Here is a 19,766-nt window from a genome sequence, read left to right as displayed (position 1 = left end):
AAAATGTATCCGAACACAATTTTGTAAAGAAAAAAATTATATACAAACACATATTTAATTTATTGTAAGCATATTTGTATATACTTTTGTATTTATATGCACAAAAATATATGTTTTATACATTTCTTTTATAAAAACGTGTTTCGATATATTTTTTTATAAAAGCGTATTAATATATATTTTTTTTTATAAAAACGTGTTTGTATATAATTATTTTTGTAAAATACGTGTTTGTATACATTTTTTTTACAAAAACGTGTTTGTATACAAATGAATTTATTATAAAATAGGTGTTTGTATGTTTTTTTAATAAATACGTGTGTATATATTTTTTTTTAAAAACAATTTTGTATATATATATATATATATATATATATATATATATATATATATATATATATATATATATATATGCACTTAATAAATACCTAATTTTATAAAGGCGTATTTCCCATACAAAAATGTTTTTTTAATTATATAGAAAAAGAAAGTATTTTTATGTGAAAATATGTTTTTTTAAATAAATATAATTTTATAAAGCAAAAAAAAACATATTCAAAACAAAAATGTAAATTTTGGATCAAATTTATAATAAATTTTAAAATCTTGGCCAAAAATGTAAATTTTTGACCAAATTTGTAATAAAATTTAAATCTAGGTCAAATATGTAAATTTTAGAACAAATTTGTAATAAATTTAAAAATATTGGCCAAAAATGTAATTTTTCAAAATTAAATGACCTGTTGACCGAATAAAATTGTCAAAATGAATATAATTTTCATTTTTTTGAACTTAATTGACTAAAAAATAAAGATTAAATCGATTATGAGGCTTAAACATAAAGACTTTCTAATTGATTTCCCTATAAATGTAGTTGATTTTCAAAATAAGATTATTTTATTGAATACTTTTTTCCTTATAAATACTATCATACCCAAGTTAATTGTTACCTAATGTGTTTTGTCATTTTTTTTTTGTAAAATATACAAACTTTTATTTTATAAAACAGATGATATAATATAAAGTATTGTATTACAAATACATTTATTATTTTATTAATCTATCCAAATTCAGATATCGCGCTTCAATCAACCACCACCGGAACCACCGATGTTGCATTCCGCACCCCACCTCCTCCTCTCCTCCTCCTCCGCCGTTCTCCTCCCTCCTTTCTCCCTCCTTCCGAATAGCCGTTTCCTCAGAGTATCTAAAAAACCCTACTCTCTTTCACAACAATATTCGACCAGGCCTCTTGCCCCATTGCTAGCTCAACTCCCCAATTCGGCCTTGCCTGAAGATGGACCCATCGAACTCCCCTTCTCTATACCGTCATTTATCTCCACCGACGATGACCCTACCACTCTCCAAGTCGCCACCAGCGTTCTCCTCACCGGCGCCGTCTCCATCTTCCTCTTTCGGTCCCTCCGTCGCCGTGCAAAGCGCGCCAAAGAACTGGTTCATACTCTCTCTCTCTCTCACACACACACACACACACTTGAATGCGTTCTCAACTTATCGTCACAATTTAGCATCTAGCTCATGTATTAGTGCAATCACAGGGGTTTGATTTGTGTAAACCCTAATTATGATGCGCAATTGAACCTATTGAAGTTATATGCGAGTATTAGCAATGATTGAATTGAGAATTTTATCTATGGATTAGAAATTTAGGTCTACAGGAACAGAAACTAAAAAGACGTTGAAGGAGGAGGCACTAGAGAGTTTGAAAGCAATGACGCCGGTTGAGGCAAATGCTCCTCCGTCGCCTCTTCAGGCGTTGCTGGGAGGTTTATCTGCCGGAATTATTGCAATTATTCTTTATAAATTCACCACCACCATTGAAGCTTCTCTGAATCGTCAAACCATTTCTGATAATTTTTCGGTATGAATCAATCCTTCACTGCTTCATAAATCATAATTCTAGTATTGTTTAACTGGGAAATTTGATTTCTACTTAATTTCTTTTTGTAATTTTACATTTGTTTGTCATCTTTCTGCTCAAATTATTATAACAAAATCTTTTGCCTTACAGGTCCGACAAATCACTATAACCATAAGGTAAATGTACAATTGTACATCCATCTCCTCTTTCCATGACTTATAAGTTTCAAGATGATTAAAATGCTAAAAAGATGTTTGTATTTGATGCATGTAGGACTATTATAAATGGTATATGCTACCTTGCCACATTTGTTTTTGGCATCAATGCAGTAGGGTTAATACTCTACTCGGGTCAACTCGGTCTCAACTCAATAATGGGAGATTCTCCAAGTGAAAAAATTCAGAACAAGGAAGAAACACAATCAAACTCCAATCAGACTGAAACAAACATAAATGATGAAGATCAAAGCAGGCAACAATGAGATAATAGTATTTGAATTTTGTTTGTAGCTTCTGTCTATACCATATTTTTCATTGTTATATATCATTAATTTTGACAACATTGGTCCAATATCACAAATGAGTCAGGTGGGTTGGGTAAATGCAAATAATAGCAATGTACTTTTGTTGGGGTTTTTTATTATTTTTTATTATAGCATCGTATATTCATGTCTTTTTTACCATAGCATTGTACTTAGAAGAATTCATCTAATTATAAGCAATGTTATTAAAATCCAAGCAACTTTTATATAGATTTTTCAAAAGTAGAATGTCTTAATAAGAAAAATAAATGAAAGCATAATGTTATAATTGGGTGGATCTTTTAAGGTATAATAGGTATAATGCCATAATGAAAAAAACAAAATAGAAGCATAATGCTATAACGGAAATAAATGAATGTATAATGCAAATATTTGTTATTTCTTGCATCTATCTATACTTTTTTAACAGATCAAAATTAGTTGCATCTATTATTTTGTTCATATTTAAAGTTTATTGTTAATATGTCAAATATGATTTAAAAACAGTATTATTATAATATATTTTTAAAAGGTTGCAAAAAGAATACTAAGTTTTGTAATAATGTATGATATTGGACTAGTGAAGATATCGAAAATAGACATTTACTAAAATGACATTTAGGGGAAAATGACTTATATGGGTAACTATGTTTCAAAATCGTTCAAAAAATATCATTCAAGTTTGGTGTGTTCAAAAAACACCATCCAAGTAATGCATTTGTATAAAAAACACCAACGAAGTACATTCTTTGTTCAAATTTGACCTTTGGTAACCGGCAATTACCGGTAAAAAATAAGTAAAGGAAAAAAAACAATAGGAAATGACTCAAAGAGGTAACTATGTTTCAAAATCGTTCAAAAAACACCATCTAAGTTTGGTATGTTCAAAAAACACCATCCAAGTAAACTTTTTGTACAAAAAACACCAACAAACTATATGTTTTGTTCAAATATTACCCACCGGTAACTGGTTTTTATAGGTTAAATGATAACTTGGCTTAACTATTATGACATGACATAATAATGATTGACAAAACAATAAATGATATATTCCTCCTTTAAAAACCGATTTAGGGTTTCTTCATGAACGAATGACTTATTATTCTCCTATGATTGCTCGTCTTCTTCTAAGGTGATGATCTCGAACTCAAGTCCAAAACCCTAATTCTTAACTTAAGGCAAAAAGGGCTCCTTTACCCCTGCCTCAATGGACCTCCCTCCCCCCTAAGGCCCAAATCCATAAAAAGCCCAAAAAGGCATCCAAGCCCAACTACAAGGCATCTAAGGCCTAATATGGCCCAAGAGCCCCCAACATGGCCTTAGCCAAAAAATGACCTGCTACAATCAGGTGGGCCCGAGGCCTAACTTAAACAAGTCTGTGTATAGTCCCATCATATCCGGATGTCGAGCCAGTACGCCCGGCGTACTCCTAGCGTACGCCCAACGTACTCGGCTAGGGTCAAGAACCGCCAATCTTCCGAAGGCCATAACTTCTTCATTCTAAGTGTGATTTCGTCATTCTTTATATCTACGGGAGCTAATTTAGGCATCGGACAGCCATACCGAGGGTTATGGCCTTCAGATTGCAATTCTTAGTGTTACCTTAATGCTAAATTAGATTTCGTCATTCCAAGGTCCAACCGAGTAGGGACCGAGTGTTCGGTTTGTGTTTGAGCCCAAGGGCATATCAGTAAGTATCAGTTCGAGCCTTTATGAAGTTTGGGTTTATGTTAGAAAAGTTTTATGGCAAGGGAGAGTTGATAGTATTGTAGAGCTTCTCATTTCCTTCACGTGGATATAAAGAACGAAATTGGACTTAGAATGAAGAAGTTATGGCCTTTGGAAGATTGGCGGTTCTTGAGCCTAGCCGAGTACGATGGGCTTACGTAGGAGTACGCCGAGCGTACTTGCATAAAGTCTAGATCGCAGAGGCTTCAACATATGTTGGGCGTATGAATGAACTTGTTTAAGTTAAGCATCGGGCCCACCTGATTGTAGCAGGTCATTTTTTAGGCTTAAGGCCATGTTGGGCTTGGATGCCTTTTTGGGCTTTTTATGGATTTGGGCCTTAGGGGGAGGGAGGCCCATTGAGGCAGGGGTAAAGGAGCCCTTTTTGCCTTAAGTTAAGAGTTAGGGTTTTGGACTTGAGTTCGAGATCATCACTTTAGAAGAAGAAGAGCAATCATAGGAGAAGAAGAAGTCATTCGTTCATGAAGAAACCCTAAATCGGTTTTTAAAGGAGGAATATATCATTTATTGTTTTGTCAATCATTATTATGTCATGTCATAATAGTTAAGCCAAGTTATCATTTAACCTGTAAGAACCAATTACCGGTGGGTAATATTTGAACAAAACATATAGTTTGTTGGTGTTTTTTGTACAAAAAGTTTACTTGGATGGTGTTTTTTGAACATACCAAACTTAGATGGTGTTTTTTGAACGATTTTGAAACATAGTTACCTCTTTGAGTCATTTCCTATTGTTTTTTTTCCTTTACTTATTTTTTACCGGTAATTACCGGTTACCAAAGGTCAAATTTGAACAAAGAATGTACTTCGTTGGTGTTTTTTATACAAATGCATTACTTGGATGGTGTTTTTTGAACACACCAAACTTGAATGATATTTTTTGAACGATTTTGAAACATAGTTACCCATATAAGTCATTTTCCCGACATTTAGAAATTGTTAGACAGGATTGTTATGCCCTCAACTTGTTTATATTGGGGCCAAGATCGAAATTAGACTTGAACTATTGAATTTGTGTTCGTTTAGCCACCAAACTTTGTTTAGTTTGTAAAATGCCATTGAAATAGACGTTTAACCCTTTTCTATTACTTGTTTGCGATACATTGCAAATCACATTGATCGTCAAGGATCACATTCTTTTAATGTGTATATATAAAATTGATATATCTGATTAAAAAAAATGTTAACAATGTAATAGCAAAGATATACGATGAAAGTTTAATAAATTTTGAAGGAGTTTGAAGAGTGAATTATTTTGTGTAGAACTTTAGATTTTCTTGGGCATATAGATAAATGATGAATCGTGAATACCAAGGTTGTTAATATCGGGATCCTACGTAGGATCATTTTTGGGTTTACAAGATCGGGATCGTAAGATCGGGATCGGGATCCTAAGATCCCACAAAATAAAATATAATTTTAATTTCTAATTTTTAATCATGAAAAATATTTCAAACATTCAATTTTCCGTTCAAAAGTTATAAAAACTTTAAAATATTAGTCATAAGTCACAACACAAAATGATAAATGGTAATTGGTAAAGGGTAAAAGACATAAAGTGGTAAAAAAATAATAATAATAAAAAATCAAGGGAAGGTAGGATCGGATCGGATCTCGATCCTACCCCAGATACGATCCATTTACAATCCAGATCGTTTTTCATACCCAGGATCGTAGGATCGTATGATCCTACGATCAGGATCGCGATTTTGACAACCATGGTGAATACTACTTTTATAAATGTGATCGGTCAAACATTGACTTTAAGGTCGTTTGGTGGTCAAAATGCAAGACATTTACATATTGATATTGATGCAAATTTTATTTTTGAAGTTGAGTAAATTATTGTTTTTTATATTAGTAAATTCGTGTATTTATTATCATGTTTAAATAAAAAGAAAAATAGACATAAAAATGATCATATTTTATATTTGTTTTTAAAATATATTTGAAAAAAAAACATTGAATCTTGCATTAGAATTATATCATTAAATGTGTCAACATAAACACTAAATTTTGTTTAACTTGTAACACACCAAACTTGTTATTTTTGTTCAAAACAGATACTTGCTACCATTGCTATATCATAGATCATAAACACCAATTTGAATAAAAAAAAGTTATAGTTAAATTTTACAAATTTAATAACTAGATTTAGGATAAATTTAATAAGAGAAATTTCGAGAAATAACCAAAAATAATGGTTGTTTTGAAGAAAATGACCATGTAAATGAGGATTTTGGAAAATGACCACAAGTGCAGAGGGGGTTCTGCGGAACCATAAACACCTCTGCGGAACTATGAACACCTCTGTGGATCTTGGTTTTTTTTTTTTCGTTTTTTTTTTGTTTTTGTTTATTAATATTATTATTTTTTTTAATCACATAAGGTATTATGTGATTATTATGTAAAAAAAATTGTTTTCGTTTTTCCTTTTTCTTATTTAATTACCCGTTTAAAAAAGCTGTGTGTTTAATAAAAATTATTCAAATATTCCATGTTTTATATAAAATTACACACACCGGTATTTTGAATAATAAACATACTTTAAGTAGGTTACAAAACATACTTTAGAAAACATAAACATACAATATTCATAATAAACATACTTTGAAATAAACTTCATTCATTCAAATCGAACCACGGAAACGTTGATCCGTTTTCGTATTCCGTCAATAGGTTTTCTGTTGCTTGTGTCCCTAGGTTTACTGTCGCTTGCGTCCATTGGTTATCTGGCTCTTGCTGCCATTGGTACTCGGTGCAACCCTGCCATTGGTTCTGTGGCTCTTTATGTGGTTGGTATTCGGTCCCTTGCATCATATGTGGTTGGTATTCGGTCCCTTGCGTCCATTGGTTATGTGGCTCCTGCTGCCATTGATGTTCGGTCTATTGTGTCCATTGGTTGTCTGGCTGATGTTACCATTGATGTTCGGTCTGTTGTGTCCATTAGTTGTCTGGCTGCTGCTACCATTGTTGTTCGGTATGTTGCGTCCATTGGTTCTCTGGCTCATGCTGCCATTGGTTTTCGGTCGCTTGCTTCGGTTGCTTTTCTGTCGCTTTTGTCCCACTCCCTGACGCCCCAGTACGTTTTTTACTTTTACTTTGTTTTTTTGAAACAATTTCCTTACATGTCCTTGCATTATGAGTTGTGCTATTGCATCTACTACACTTTCTTATTTTTGGTTCCTCACCTTGAGAGGGAATACGATTGGTGTTTTTTGGTCTACCGACTTGACATATTTCCATCACAGGAGGGTTAACAACCATAAGGTCATCCGGAACCTCCCAATCACTAAGTTCTGAAAGAGGGTATACGGTCTGCTCGTACGTTCTTCGATATGTTTAAATTTTATAAACATCTATAGTCATATGCCCACAGTGATCATTTTTCAAGTACGTTAAAACCATTATCACATGACCACATAGCAAACCAGTTAGTTGCCAATATCTGCAAGAACAAGTCTTTTCCCTCAAATTCACTATGTCGCCACTTTTGAAGTCATGCACTTGATATGTTGTATTGTCAACACCGGATACCGACCATCCTTGAATCCCCTCTTTATTTTTTTTAACCATATCTTCGGCCCACTTCGTAAGTATTGTTGTATTTTTTTCTGTTAAAACAAACATATATTATTATATATGACATTTATCATATAATTTAAAATTAAACATAATCATACCTGCAGCCATCCGCCGTTTGTAAAGCCATTTCTGCGTAAGTGCGCGAAAGAACTCAATAAGTGGTAATATAGGCAACTTCTTTGCTTTATTTGATACATCATTCATGGACTCCGCACTATTTGAGGTCATATAATCATACCTCATGGTAGGGCAATACGCTCTGGTCCATTTCTCACGTGAAATTTGACTGAGATATGTCGCTACATCATCTCTTATATTACGAAGTCTCCGCCAATAGAATTCAAACTCTGTGGTTTTGTAAGCTCTAACCAGCTTCCAAAACAAAATTGCTGTTTTTTTTGTTTTTTCCAAAGGTGTGGACTATGTTTTCTATTAGATGAAAACCACACAATCCATGTTGAGCATTTGGAAAAACATTTTGAATACTTACAGCAATTGCGGGTGCCCTATCTGTGATCATTGTCAGACCTTCCACATCATCAATGCATTCATGTAGTTTTTCAAGAAACCATGTCCAAGAATCTGTAGTCTCTTTTGGGCAAATTCCATACCCAATAGGCAAGATCTGATTGTTGTCATCCATGGCTACTGCATGCAAGATGGTTCCTTTGTACTTTCCATTAAAATGAGCATCATCCATAATAATAACTTTTCTACAACACTCTCTGAAAGCAGGTATCTGCAACAACAATATAAAAACCATTAATATATCAACAATATAATTTGTTTATAAACATTTAAGAAAATAACAAATATATTTAAAAATATATTACCGCGCATCCAATAGCGAAAAAGCAATACTCAAAACGATCCTCCGAATCAGTTTTTATGTACGCCACAGTACCAGGATTATGTTTCTTCAGATTGTGAAAATAAACTGGAAGTTTGGAGAAACTTTCTTCGGGGGGGCCCATCATCAATCCCAAAGCAAATTCTCTAGCATGTCACACTTGTGAATAACTCATATTTATTTGTAGCAAAGCATTCATATCTCTAATTATATCATTAGGCCTCCAAACTCTCAAACTTCATTGACCCATAATGTCATGTATTATGGTTCCCAAAACTTCGCTATTTTCTTGCCTATGATTTGGGTGTATAAGCAATGAAGAACATGTATGCTCGTCATTAAACGTCTTAATTTCAAACATTTCTGTTCCTTTAATGAGAGATACGTATAAACGCCAATGACAGTTTTCTTGCATACAAACAACCTGGCACCGAGATTTTGAAGATCTTTGAACCTTTATCTGAAACTTTTCTCTAATGGCTTTGAATTTAATAGCAAATGCTAGGTCTTTTTGGGTGTTATAGGTTTGATTGACAATTAATTTATCATTCGGACCTAAACTGTGAAATGGTCCAGGTTCAAGAATAGGTTCTGGACAATCAGGAATAGAAGGAATACAATACCATGGATTAAAAGAAGTTTTTCGTTGCGTGTACTCATCATCCGACCACCCTTCATTTGATTTTTCCTCACATCTTCGATCATCAATTTTAGGAACTTCTCCAAACTCGAACAAATTTTGACGTTGTAATTCAGTCATGCCCACTTTTGCTTCTTTATCATTATCTGATACAAAAGTATCATTATCAGATACAAATTTATCATTAACCGAAACTTTTTTTTCATAACTCACTGGCACTTCATTTCCTCTTCCCCTTGAACGATTTCCATCAAATTGGCTTTCTTTACTACCTCTATTAGTTTTTGTTGGATTAAACTGGTTGTTAACCACTGCTTGTTCTTCAGCTTCTTCACCTACCATCATTAAATACAAATGCACCGTCTTCTTTGATTCAGACATTACATGTCTCAATTGAAATACATCAGTTTCATCTCCAAGCTCCATGACATACCCTAACTCCGGGTGTTTAAAAGACAAACATATATGACTATTTAACACACCTGCCTTACTTCTAACCATTTGTAATAACATTTCATGGTCAATGTTAGGAGGAAGATCTAAACCATACTTTTTCACATTATTTGTAACGTAAACCTCATCTCCGTTAACTAACTGTCATGACCCTCCCGTACACAAAATAATAAAATTCATTTTACAAATCACTCTCCACAAACACAATGAAAAAACAACTTCTACTGGTAATTGAAACTCACAAACTCACAAAAACCCACTTAAATACGTCTATAACTTCTATAACAGATCCGCAGAGGTGTACACTGATTCGCAGAAAACAGTTATGCGTATTCCCTAACAGTTATGCAGAGGTGTACATTGATCCGCAGAGGTGCACACTGATCCGCAGAAAACAGTTATGCGTATTCCCTAACAGTTATGCAGAGGTGTACACTGATCCGCAGAGGTGTACACTGATCCGCAGAAAACAGTTCTTACGTGGCTAAGTGATGTGTCAAAAACTCCTTACCCGGACTTCTGCAGATCAAAGTTTTCGTGGTTCGATTTGAATGAATGAAGTTTATTTCAAAGTATGTTTATTATGAAGGTTGTAATAGATCAAAGTTTTCGTGGTTCTATTTGAATGAATGAAGTTTATTTCAAAGTATGTTTATTACGAAGGTTGTATGTTTATGTTTTCTAAAGTATGTTTTGTAACCTACTTAAAGTATGTTTATTATTCAGAATACCGGTGTGTGTAATTTTATATAAAACATGGAATATTTGTATAATTTTTATTAAACACACAGCTTTTTTAAACGGATAATTAAATAAGAAAAAAGAAAAACTAAAACAAAATTTTTTTACATAATAATCACATAATACATTATGTGATTAAAAAAATAATAATATTAATAAACGAAAACAAAAATTAAAAAAACGAAAAAAAATTAAAAAAACCAAGATCCGCATTTACATGGTCATTTTCTTCGAAACAACCATTCTTTTTGGTTATTTCTCGAAATTTCTCATTTAATAATTTAGTGTTTGATATGGACTTGACACTTTATATTAACTAGAGGGGAATCATGCGCGCCGTTGGCGCTGTGTTCGTTTTTTTTCTCTTGTCAGCAAAAACCTCTTCTGATAAAAGTCAAAACATTAGCCAACAACCCACAAACCTCGTATCCATATTAATGAAGACATATTCGACATACAGGAGGACCTCCTTTGGATCCAAGAAGCTTCACACATTCATTTTTGCACCAATCTCCGAAGTCCATTGCCTCTGCAAAAACCAAAAACACAAGTAAAGAATTAATGCTATAGAAAGAAGAATTGTAAGGAGGATGATATATACAAAGCTAATTGCTATTCCTTTAAGTGAAGGAAGTGTACCTGAATGTTTAGCCATCACATCTCTTTTCCCTTTCAATGAAGGAGATGATGAAAGAGAAGTTTCAACAGCTCTTCCACTCCCAAACTTCTGTCGACTCATACTGGCTCCTTTAAAATCAGCCCTGCATCACAACCACAAACACATCAAATGCACTTCCATAAAATATAAATCGTAAAATAAAAACACATACAATAAAAGTAACATACTTTTTTGCTTCTTGTTTCAGGTGATCCAAAGGACCCCAACAAAGATTATAACTTATATGAATTGTCAAATACTTTTAACAAATACTACTATTATTTAGTATTATTATATATATTGTTATTACGATAGTTCTAAATATTATGTATTATAAAATTATAATAGAATATTATTTATTTGTATATAATTAATATAAATTAATTATAAATTTCGTTAAATCCCATTATACCAAATTGCCCCTACAATAAAACAATACAATGTCGTAATAGAAAGTAATGAAAGTAGGGTGACATAGAACACAAATAAATATAAGTATGTTGCTATTTTTTTGCATTAATGTAATTGCAGAGCCAATATATATATGTGTGTAATCTGAGTACTAATATATATGTGTGTAATCTGAGTACTGATGCATGATTTCCCTTGGACTATATGTTTCAATGGTTGCATGATTTCCCTTGGACTATATGTTTCAATGGTTGTCCGTATCCAAAAACTGAAAAAAAAAAAAAAAAAAAAACTTAAGAAATCGTTAATAAATTAATAGTAAACTGCAAAAACACTCATATGGTTCGATTTTGACCTGTTGTAATGACCTATGTTTCAATGGTTGTCCGTATCCAAAAACTGAAAAAAAAAAAAAAAAAAAACTTCAGAAATCGTTAATAAATTAATAGTAAACTGCAAAAACACTCATATGGTTCGATTTTGACCTGTTGTAATGACCATCTTGCCCTTGAAGCTGTTTAATCTCCACTATTATACGATAAAAAAGTAGTAGGGGTAGAGTAATTTGTTCTAGTAGTATCTACATTGAACATGCATTATTTGAGAAGGATATATCTGAAACATAGCCGAATTTTTTTTCCCGATTTTGCCCAAATAGCAACTGTATCCGTTTAATCCAATCTTCTGGTGTGGCTGTTGTAGTTGGAAGTTATCTTTCTGAAATTATACAAACATGAGATTACAATGTTCAATCAATTCTTTATAATATTGTTAGAAAATAGTATATAAAATTTAAAAAAATTTAAAAAAAAAAAAATGTGAAGAGTTAAAAAAGAAGAAGAAATATGACCTTGAAAGCTTACATATGCATAGTATGTTGATAAACTACAAATAGTTTTATTCACTCCACAATTAAAATTAATATAAAATATATAGTTGCATTAGGAATATAATTAACAAACTGATGAATACCTTTCGATTCAATTTTGGGGAAAATGCAAGAAAAATGAAAATCTTTTTCATTCCATCAATTTCGCACTAAGAGACACTATTATATGGAAACAAATATTTAGTTTGCTTGAAGATGATTTCCTTTCCATTCCAAGCGCAAATCTGCTCATGCAAATTCAATCACATGGTAAAATAAGTAAAGAATCACATAAGAAAAGTTAACAGAAACTGACATAAATAAATAAAATGGCCTAATCACACGTTTGTATTCTCCTTTCATATTTAACATTCCATTCCTCTAATTAATTCAAAAAAGTACATTGCCTACATTTGTATGGGTTACACCATGTTCATTCAGATTAAGGCTGTAATGCGTATGTTGTCTATATACAATATATTATCTATCTATTATGTCCGGTATTTTTCAGTTTTGACCAAAATGCCCTTTACTTGAAAAATCACCTAATCACCTCCTAATAATAAAGAATTAAAGATCCAATTACTGCCCATACGTGTTTTTTGATTTTTTTTAGGTTCGAATATTACGCATGTGGACCCCACAAATAAGGAATCAGGAAACATGGTTCTTAGCTGTTGACAAGAATGTAAGTTATTAAATTCCATTGTAGTTTTTTGCTTTTTTTTTTTGGATATTTTCTGTGTTTTAGTTCCTTCTTTGTGGTTAACTTATAAGGGTGATGCAATTCAAATACTGGGACAACGAAAGGATCAAGGATTTGTTCAGTCTGTCCTTATTCGTGTTTATCTTCTTTTCGTCAAGGTCGGTTGCCGCCTTTCTCCTCCCAATTCCACCATTACCCTTCCTCATTGTTGCAACAAATTCCCCATAATCAATTTGTCTATCCTGCAACAATCAATAATAATTTCTAATTTAATATAATTATAATAACTAATATTAGAAATAATAATACGATAATTTAGTAAAGATCGACAGATTGCAGTGCGTTAATGTTGGTGTTCAATTAGGTAATACAGTGTTGATGCACAAAAAAAAAAAAAAAAAAAAAAAAAAAAAAAAAAACTAAAATTGAAAAAAAGAACAAAAAAAGGAAAGGAATGAAGAAGATAAATGTACTATTGCATACGTGTAACAGAGGAACACTATGCTGCAATAGTTACTTACTGTTGGACTGAATGTACTATTGCATACCTGTAACAGACGAAAATTGCAAAGAAAACCTTTTTGGAAACAAAATGCTGCAATAGTGGTCCTTGTTTGAGGTTTTTTTAATATTTTTGGTCAATTCCAAGTAGAATGACTGCTTTTCATCGATGAATATGGTTAGTTTTTTCAATATTGGTCTCATAAATATGGTCATGTTATTTGGAAAAAAGATGAAAAATATTTCAAAACTTCAAATAAGAACCAAAACTGCAAAAACCAATTATTATCAGGGATCGAAACTGTAGTTTACTCTAAGAACATATTAGAAGCTGTCAAAAAATTAAACATGGACATACACCCAAGCATTTTAGTTCTGTTTTTCAAAGACATTCCATTTGAGGATATCGATTTGGGTTTCAACAACAATTGGATTATAATAATATCACATTTTTTCTTTATTTATCAATTTAATTTCATTTCTTTTTATAATTAAACATAACAAAGTAAAAAATATCATATAAATGACTAATTTCATTCCTTTTAGCCTAGTGAACATGACAATGAAATGGAATGGTTCATTCGTTTCCATTGTTTTTTTAATTCCATCATATTAAAAAGGAGAATCAACACCTATATTTCCGCCTCCTGCGTTGTTTCTATTTCGTGCTTTGATGCCCCGTGAACATTCTCCACGCAAAAATCAGAGCCAAAAATAACTTGAAAATTTGTTTAAACAAAAAAAAAACGACATAATTGCTTAGCCATAATCGCTTAGCTATCAAATTAACATGAATCTAAAAGAAACGACATAATTGCTTAGTGTTAGATGCATTTCATGCATTCATTTTGTAGTTTTAGTTCATAAAAGTGCATTGCATTTAGGTTTAAACTCATGCATTTTGCATATTTTTCGGGATTTTTCATGATGCAATTCCATTCACACACTTTTATGATATTTCAGGGACTTTTGAAGGTTGGATCTTGATGGAGGAAGTTAAAAAGAGTTGGAGACAAAGTTTCAAAAGTTTTGGAGCATTGAAGAGAGAGAGAATGAAGAAATGAAGATTTGAGCCTTTCAGACATTTACACGGCCGTGTAAATGATGGCTTATAATTTACACGGGGCGTGTAAACGCATATGCAAAAGCATTCTTCTTTTCTTGTTTACACGGTCGTGTAAATGGCACCCTTTAATTTACACGGGCCGTGTAAACGTCTCGACAGTTTTTAAAGTAGTTTTACTATCATTTAATGGGGACAATCAGTTTTGTTGGAGGTTAGGTCGGATTTTGGGCAGGGACAAGGCGATTTTCAGAGCTTTTGGAAGTAGATTAACACTTGGAAACACTTTAATTTCCTTTTTGTAAGTCAATTTGAAGTTTGAACTTGTTTGATTTGTAGTTTAACCTAGACATGTGTGGTTGATTTCATTATCATTTCCGAATCTGAATTCTTAAGTATGTGTTGTTAGGTTGTAACTTGAACTTGATTTGTGTTTAACATCTAGTAATCTTTGATTTGATCTTAATAATGTGTTTGGTTAGTTCTCTTTTTCACTTGATCAATGAACTAGGGTTCTTATCAATCTAGTTAATCAAATTATGAAATTCGTATATGTTTTATGATTTGATGTTAGTAACACACACTTACTTGGTTGTAATTAGATCAAAATTAGTGCAATCAAAGATTAAATGTTTATATTCCCAAGCTTAAGAGGAATGTTAAACATTGTTGGTAATTAGTGCAAAAACTTAATGTCATTTAATGATTTGATGCAAGAACTTATTTGAATTGAATCAATTAAATGAAGTTTTATTTGAAGAGCTTGTTTTGAATAAAATACTTTTGCCAATTTGGATATTAGAGTTTATTAATATCTAACTTACCAACCTAGATTGAACATGAGTTATAATCATATTACATCTTTCAACATAATACATGTATAAGAGTCAGAATCGGAAATGTACTTCTTTTACTGCGTTTTGTTATCAATCTTTCTTATTTATGAAGTTTAATTCAAGTTCAAACACAATCCCCCATTTTAATATTATTTGTATTATGTGTGAAAATATGGCAAGATAAGAAGTCATGTATTCCTGTGGACCGACCCTGCTTACTCTATACTATCTTTAGTATAAGAAATAGCAATGACTTGAGCTTTATTAATATTATTTTATCCCATTATTTGTTGGTTTGACAGCCAAACACTTAGCCATAAAGCCTTATCATAATCTCTATAAGATTAAAAGGATCAAAGGGCAGATTAACTTTTTCTTTTAGTACCTGATTGGCTTTTGAAGAAACAGAGTAACCACAGAAAAAAATGAATGTCTGGATGAGTGTGTCCTTGGCTGTTTCTTTTGGACAAAAAAGGGACAGATATAGAAGGCCAGAACTTAATAACGCCATTGACCAGTTCACCCTTTAGCAAATGCCTTTAATCAGAAAGCGTAAATGAATCAACAGGCCTTTAAAACTTCAAACAAAAGCTGGAAATCAACTTAAAAAGTTACGGTTTTTACCTCAAGGATGGGGAATAAGAGAAGTAGGAAGAATCGTGCGCGACAACCGGACAAATTTGAGGATCGGAGAAAAAAATAACCTGATTGAAAACAGGGGCATTCAAGCGATGGTAGCCGGAAAGACAGTGTTCACTCTGTATTTAACAATACGAATTGGCTGAAAATTGTTAACCTCTTCAACATGAACTATCTGAAATAGAGGATTAAATAATTAGGGTATATAAGAAGGGCAGATTTGTAATCTTGTAACAATAAAAATTGAAAAGGTTATTTCCACAGGCAGACAACAAAATCCAAGTAATTTCAGCAATTTATACTTAGAGTTTATAACTTACCTCTTAAAAGTTTGTCAAGCAGAACGAAAGACTTGAAGAAATTAGGGCTGAACAGTATCAAACGCATGTGTATGAAACGCAAGCAATCGATGCAATCAGACGGGAATTCACTGTTTGTCGAGTGCGACATTGCAATCGGAATAGAAATGTAAAATTAAAAAAATACCTGTATCCTACCTGATTTGTTGCAGCGGAGATTCCACACCGATGGAGATATACGTGTCTGAAACCCTAATTTTTTCAAATGAAACGAACAAATCAGAATAACACCCAGTCAAAAAACACATCGATACAATCCTCTTACCTCATCAGAAGCCGGTGACTACTGCAGTAGTGATGAGATTCTTTGATGGTGCTCCGATGGTGGTGTAGATTTTAACAGGGCAGACAAAAATCGTAGAAAATCAGAAAAAAAAAATTATGGAGCACATCTAAATGAGAGATGCTTAGAGGAGCAATGGTGAAAACCATCCCTAAGAGATGGTGGAGACGAACCGGAGCAGACGGTGCTGATGGTGGTGTTGAATTGCTTCTAGAGAGAAACAGTGCTCCCTCACTGGCGATGCTCCTCACCACCGCAACCTCTTGACGCCGACGCGAAAGCAAAATAGTAACGCAAAGAAGCAAAGAAGAATATAAACAAAACACAAACGAACCGTATTGGAGGAGAAAGGCGGCAACCGACCTTGACGAAAAGAAGATTCCAAGTGAGGAAAAGAAGATAATCATCAGCAAAAGCTGAAGTTCCGATGCAAAATAAGAAAAGAGAAGACCTCTGTGGCCAAATAAGAAAGAGAAACAACTTTAATGTTGCTAAAGGCTTTTAGGAATTGACAGTATTATATATATATAATACGATATGACAAATTTATGAAAGCCAGGATTTCAAGTAATTTCACAATTATGACAAGGATCACAAAAACAAATGAACAAATGCAGGTTACAATTCAAGAAAATTGTGTAAACACACACACATATCATGGATGCATGCATAACATACTTGTACAATCCAAGTTCCTACTTCCATTCCGACTTGTACGATACCACCACTAAATAGTAATCAGAAAAAAAATGTACAAGCATGCAAAGCACTAACTCAAAACCCTAACCCAGCTGCGCCGACACCAAATGTACCCCGGCTCAGCCGCTCCAACTTCCTGTTTTCCCAAACGCAACTCTCCGGTAGTAGCTTAGCCGCCGCCGTTTTCATCGGCTCCGACTTGCACCTTGTCAGCACAAACGGTTCGTACCCCATCGCATCCGCTAGTTTCTGCTCTAACATCGTCGCCATCGACGGCGGTGCCGGTAATGAACAAGATGACCGCGCCGGCTGCTGTAACGACGATTGGCGTCCTCCGTCGACCACCCTCATCACATTGTTTATGGTGGCAATAGCATTAGCAGCAGAACAAAACCTCGATTCATCATCGCCATCCTTTTTTACCACCGGCGGCGGCGGCGGTGGAGGTTTTCTTTTATTCGAGTTTCGTCTGATGAAATCTGTACTGCAAACCCATGTCTCCTTTGAAACCTCCATTGATAACTTGGGCTCATACATCATCATTAACAAACAATCCGGCAACACTCTCTCACTTTCTCTCTCCTTTTTCACCTCACTTTCTCTCTCTAAATCTTCATTGCTGACCATTTCTTCCTCATGGGTTGCAGAGATCTCTGGAACTTCAGTCATAACCATTGTTGAAACCTCTTCTTGAGCTTCCTCCATACCAGAGTCAACTTCATGTTCTTGAATCTCAAAATCTTGATTCACATTTTCTTCAAACAAAAATTCAAGAAACATACTTTCTTCTTCTTGATCTTGACCCACTCCAGTGTATTGTACATTTTCATGCTCTTGATCTCGATTAGCTTCATCTTGTTGTACATTTTCATAATCTTGAATAGCTTCAACTTGTTGTACAACGTCACGTTCTTGATCTTGAATGGGTTCATGTTGTTGTACATTTTCTTGTTCTTCATCTTGAATAGCTTCATCAAGTTGTACAGTTTCTTGTTCTTGATCCACACTCAAGACTTGCTGAATATCCTTTAAATCTTGTTCGATTTGATGTTCATGGTCAACAAGTTCTTCGTCGTCTTCTTCATTTTTAGCAACAGTTGGTTCCCAAGATCGATGTGTGAGAGCTTCGAGTTTCATGGGGTCAGATCTGCATCTCATCAACAACAAAGCATTTTTTGGTGGAACGCAAATGCTTACTCTTGCTTCGTCTTTATGGCCTTCGATCCTGTCGTTTATAATCTCTAGATCTTCAAACACATGTCGTCTTGATTTCTTAACAACAATTTCTTCTTCTTCTTCTTCTTCTTCTTCTTCTTCTTCTTCTCCGACAACCAATTCGATGTCTCTCTGACCACCTCCATCTCCGTCCTGCACCGCTACTAGCCACCGTGCAAACACTGCACAGCCTTGACGGTTACCCTCTTGTGTCGACACCGTCTTCTCGTCTTTCCGGCAAGGAAATAAGCAGCTGAACTCCGATCCAAGTGTTCTTAAAGCGTCACAAATTGTCACCGGAAAATGAACCCAGCTCCTCTGCGGCGGCGAATATTCTTGATTTTGATTTTGATGAGTAGCATTTGAGCCAAGATTTAAACTTTCATTGAGATTTTGAGTTTTTGAAGCAAAACCGTTGAGGGGGTGTTCTAAGTTTCTGAAACTAACCTCGCCGGCGCTGTGTCTTCTTGATAATGTTCTGAGCTTTTTCGCTTGTTTTTTCTTGCTCTTCACCCTAACTTGACCAATGCAGGTGACTTTAGGTGAAGAGGGTTCCGGGTTCTCGAAACTGCCTCTCTTTTTGGCGGTGGTGGGGAACATCGCCGGCGACGCGCCGCCCTTGATGCTGCCACTGTTTCTGAGCCTACGACTGAGCGAGGTTGAGAGGGAGTTTGGTGGGTCTCGAGCTACCCCAGCTCGACCTGGGCTCAAGATGGATTTGGATGAGATCTTCATGGTGTTGTCGTCAGAAAGCAATGTGGTGGTAGGTGGGGTGGTTAAGCGGATTACATTGGTTGTTTTCCGGTGGTCGTGGTTGTGGGGTTTGGTTGCATTGGTGGAAGGATGGTGAGGTGCAAGAGAGCAGTAAAATGGGCGTTGATTGAGGATGATGATACGAAGATTTGTCTTTAGCAAGGTGCAACGATTGTAGACAGGGCAGAGTTAGATGACTAAATTACCCTTGATGTTTCACGTAATTTCTCTGTGCCCCAATTTTTTTTGGCACTTCCGTAGATGACAGCTGTGCTTATTACCACGTCAGCCAAAAATAATTTACGATGGGTAACATGCATCGAGATATTTGGTCAAAGGACAAATATATGATGGG

General features: G+C 34.1%; 4 protein-coding genes and 1 long non-coding RNA gene across 8 annotated transcripts; 1 reads left to right on the top strand and 4 right to left on the bottom strand.

Annotated features, from left to right (window-relative positions):
* Positions 1-1,045: 1,045 nt before the first annotated feature.
* On the top strand, positions 1,046-2,556 carry LOC145111700 (uncharacterized). The gene is made up of 4 exons (XM_079047959.1): positions 1,046-1,455; positions 1,664-1,882; positions 2,033-2,058; positions 2,156-2,556. The coding sequence occupies exons 1-4, from the start codon at positions 1,111-1,113 to the stop codon at positions 2,361-2,363; spliced, it is 798 nt and encodes a 265-aa protein (XP_078904085.1). The 5' UTR covers positions 1,046-1,110; the 3' UTR covers positions 2,364-2,556.
* Positions 2,557-7,493: 4,937 nt separating this feature from the next.
* Positions 7,494-8,710, bottom strand: LOC145113414 (uncharacterized). Its single transcript, XM_079049510.1, has 4 exons — positions 8,570-8,710; positions 8,227-8,475; positions 7,835-8,108; positions 7,494-7,765 (listed from the first exon to the last, which is right to left on the bottom strand). The coding sequence occupies exons 1-4, from the start codon at positions 8,708-8,710 to the stop codon at positions 7,494-7,496; spliced, it is 936 nt and encodes a 311-aa protein (XP_078905636.1).
* Positions 8,711-10,660: 1,950 nt separating this feature from the next.
* Positions 10,661-12,920, bottom strand: LOC145116539 (protein ESSENTIAL FOR POTEXVIRUS ACCUMULATION 1-like). 4 transcript variants are annotated; one of them, XR_013712153.1, is made up of 6 exons: positions 12,462-12,920; positions 11,975-12,206; positions 11,845-11,888; positions 11,267-11,757; positions 11,060-11,181; positions 10,661-10,949 (listed from the first exon to the last, which is right to left on the bottom strand). XR_013712153.1 is itself a non-coding variant. In XM_079052879.1 (5 exons), exons 2-5 carry the CDS (start codon positions 11,988-11,990, stop codon positions 10,855-10,857), a joined length of 264 nt encoding a protein of 87 aa, XP_078909005.1. In that variant the 5' UTR covers positions 11,991-12,206; positions 12,462-12,697; the 3' UTR covers positions 10,661-10,854. The 4 variants fall into 4 exon arrangements, 2 of the variants coding, with proteins under 2 accessions (XP_078909005.1, XP_078909006.1); XR_013712154.1 differs by lacking the exon at positions 11,267-11,757 and having other exon boundaries at positions 12,462-12,695; XM_079052879.1 differs by lacking the exon at positions 11,267-11,757 and having other exon boundaries at positions 11,858-11,888; positions 12,462-12,697.
* A 2,937-nt stretch (positions 12,921-15,857) lies between these two features.
* On the bottom strand, positions 15,858-17,054 carry LOC145110825 (uncharacterized). The gene is made up of 4 exons (XR_013710072.1): positions 16,727-17,054; positions 16,600-16,653; positions 16,423-16,469; positions 15,858-16,277 (listed from the first exon to the last, which is right to left on the bottom strand). It is a non-coding gene; the product is annotated as an uncharacterized LOC145110825 (long non-coding RNA).
* A 235-nt stretch (positions 17,055-17,289) lies between these two features.
* HCF243 (Serine/Threonine-kinase pakA-like protein) lies at positions 17,290-19,563 on the bottom strand. Its single transcript, XM_079052678.1, has one exon. It carries the CDS (start codon positions 19,391-19,393, stop codon positions 17,519-17,521), a length of 1,875 nt encoding a protein of 624 aa, XP_078908804.1. The 5' UTR covers positions 19,394-19,563; the 3' UTR covers positions 17,290-17,518.
* Between the last annotated feature and the right edge of the window lie 203 nt (positions 19,564-19,766).

The sequence above is a fragment of the Lactuca virosa genome, chromosome 5 (genome assembly GCF_052849685.1).
Source record: "Lactuca virosa cultivar CGN04683 chromosome 5, Lactuca_virosa_CGN04683_v6, whole genome shotgun sequence".
NCBI classification, from domain to species: domain Eukaryota; kingdom Viridiplantae; phylum Streptophyta; class Magnoliopsida; order Asterales; family Asteraceae; genus Lactuca; species Lactuca virosa.
This window is presented reverse-complemented; position numbering and strand designations above follow the sequence as displayed.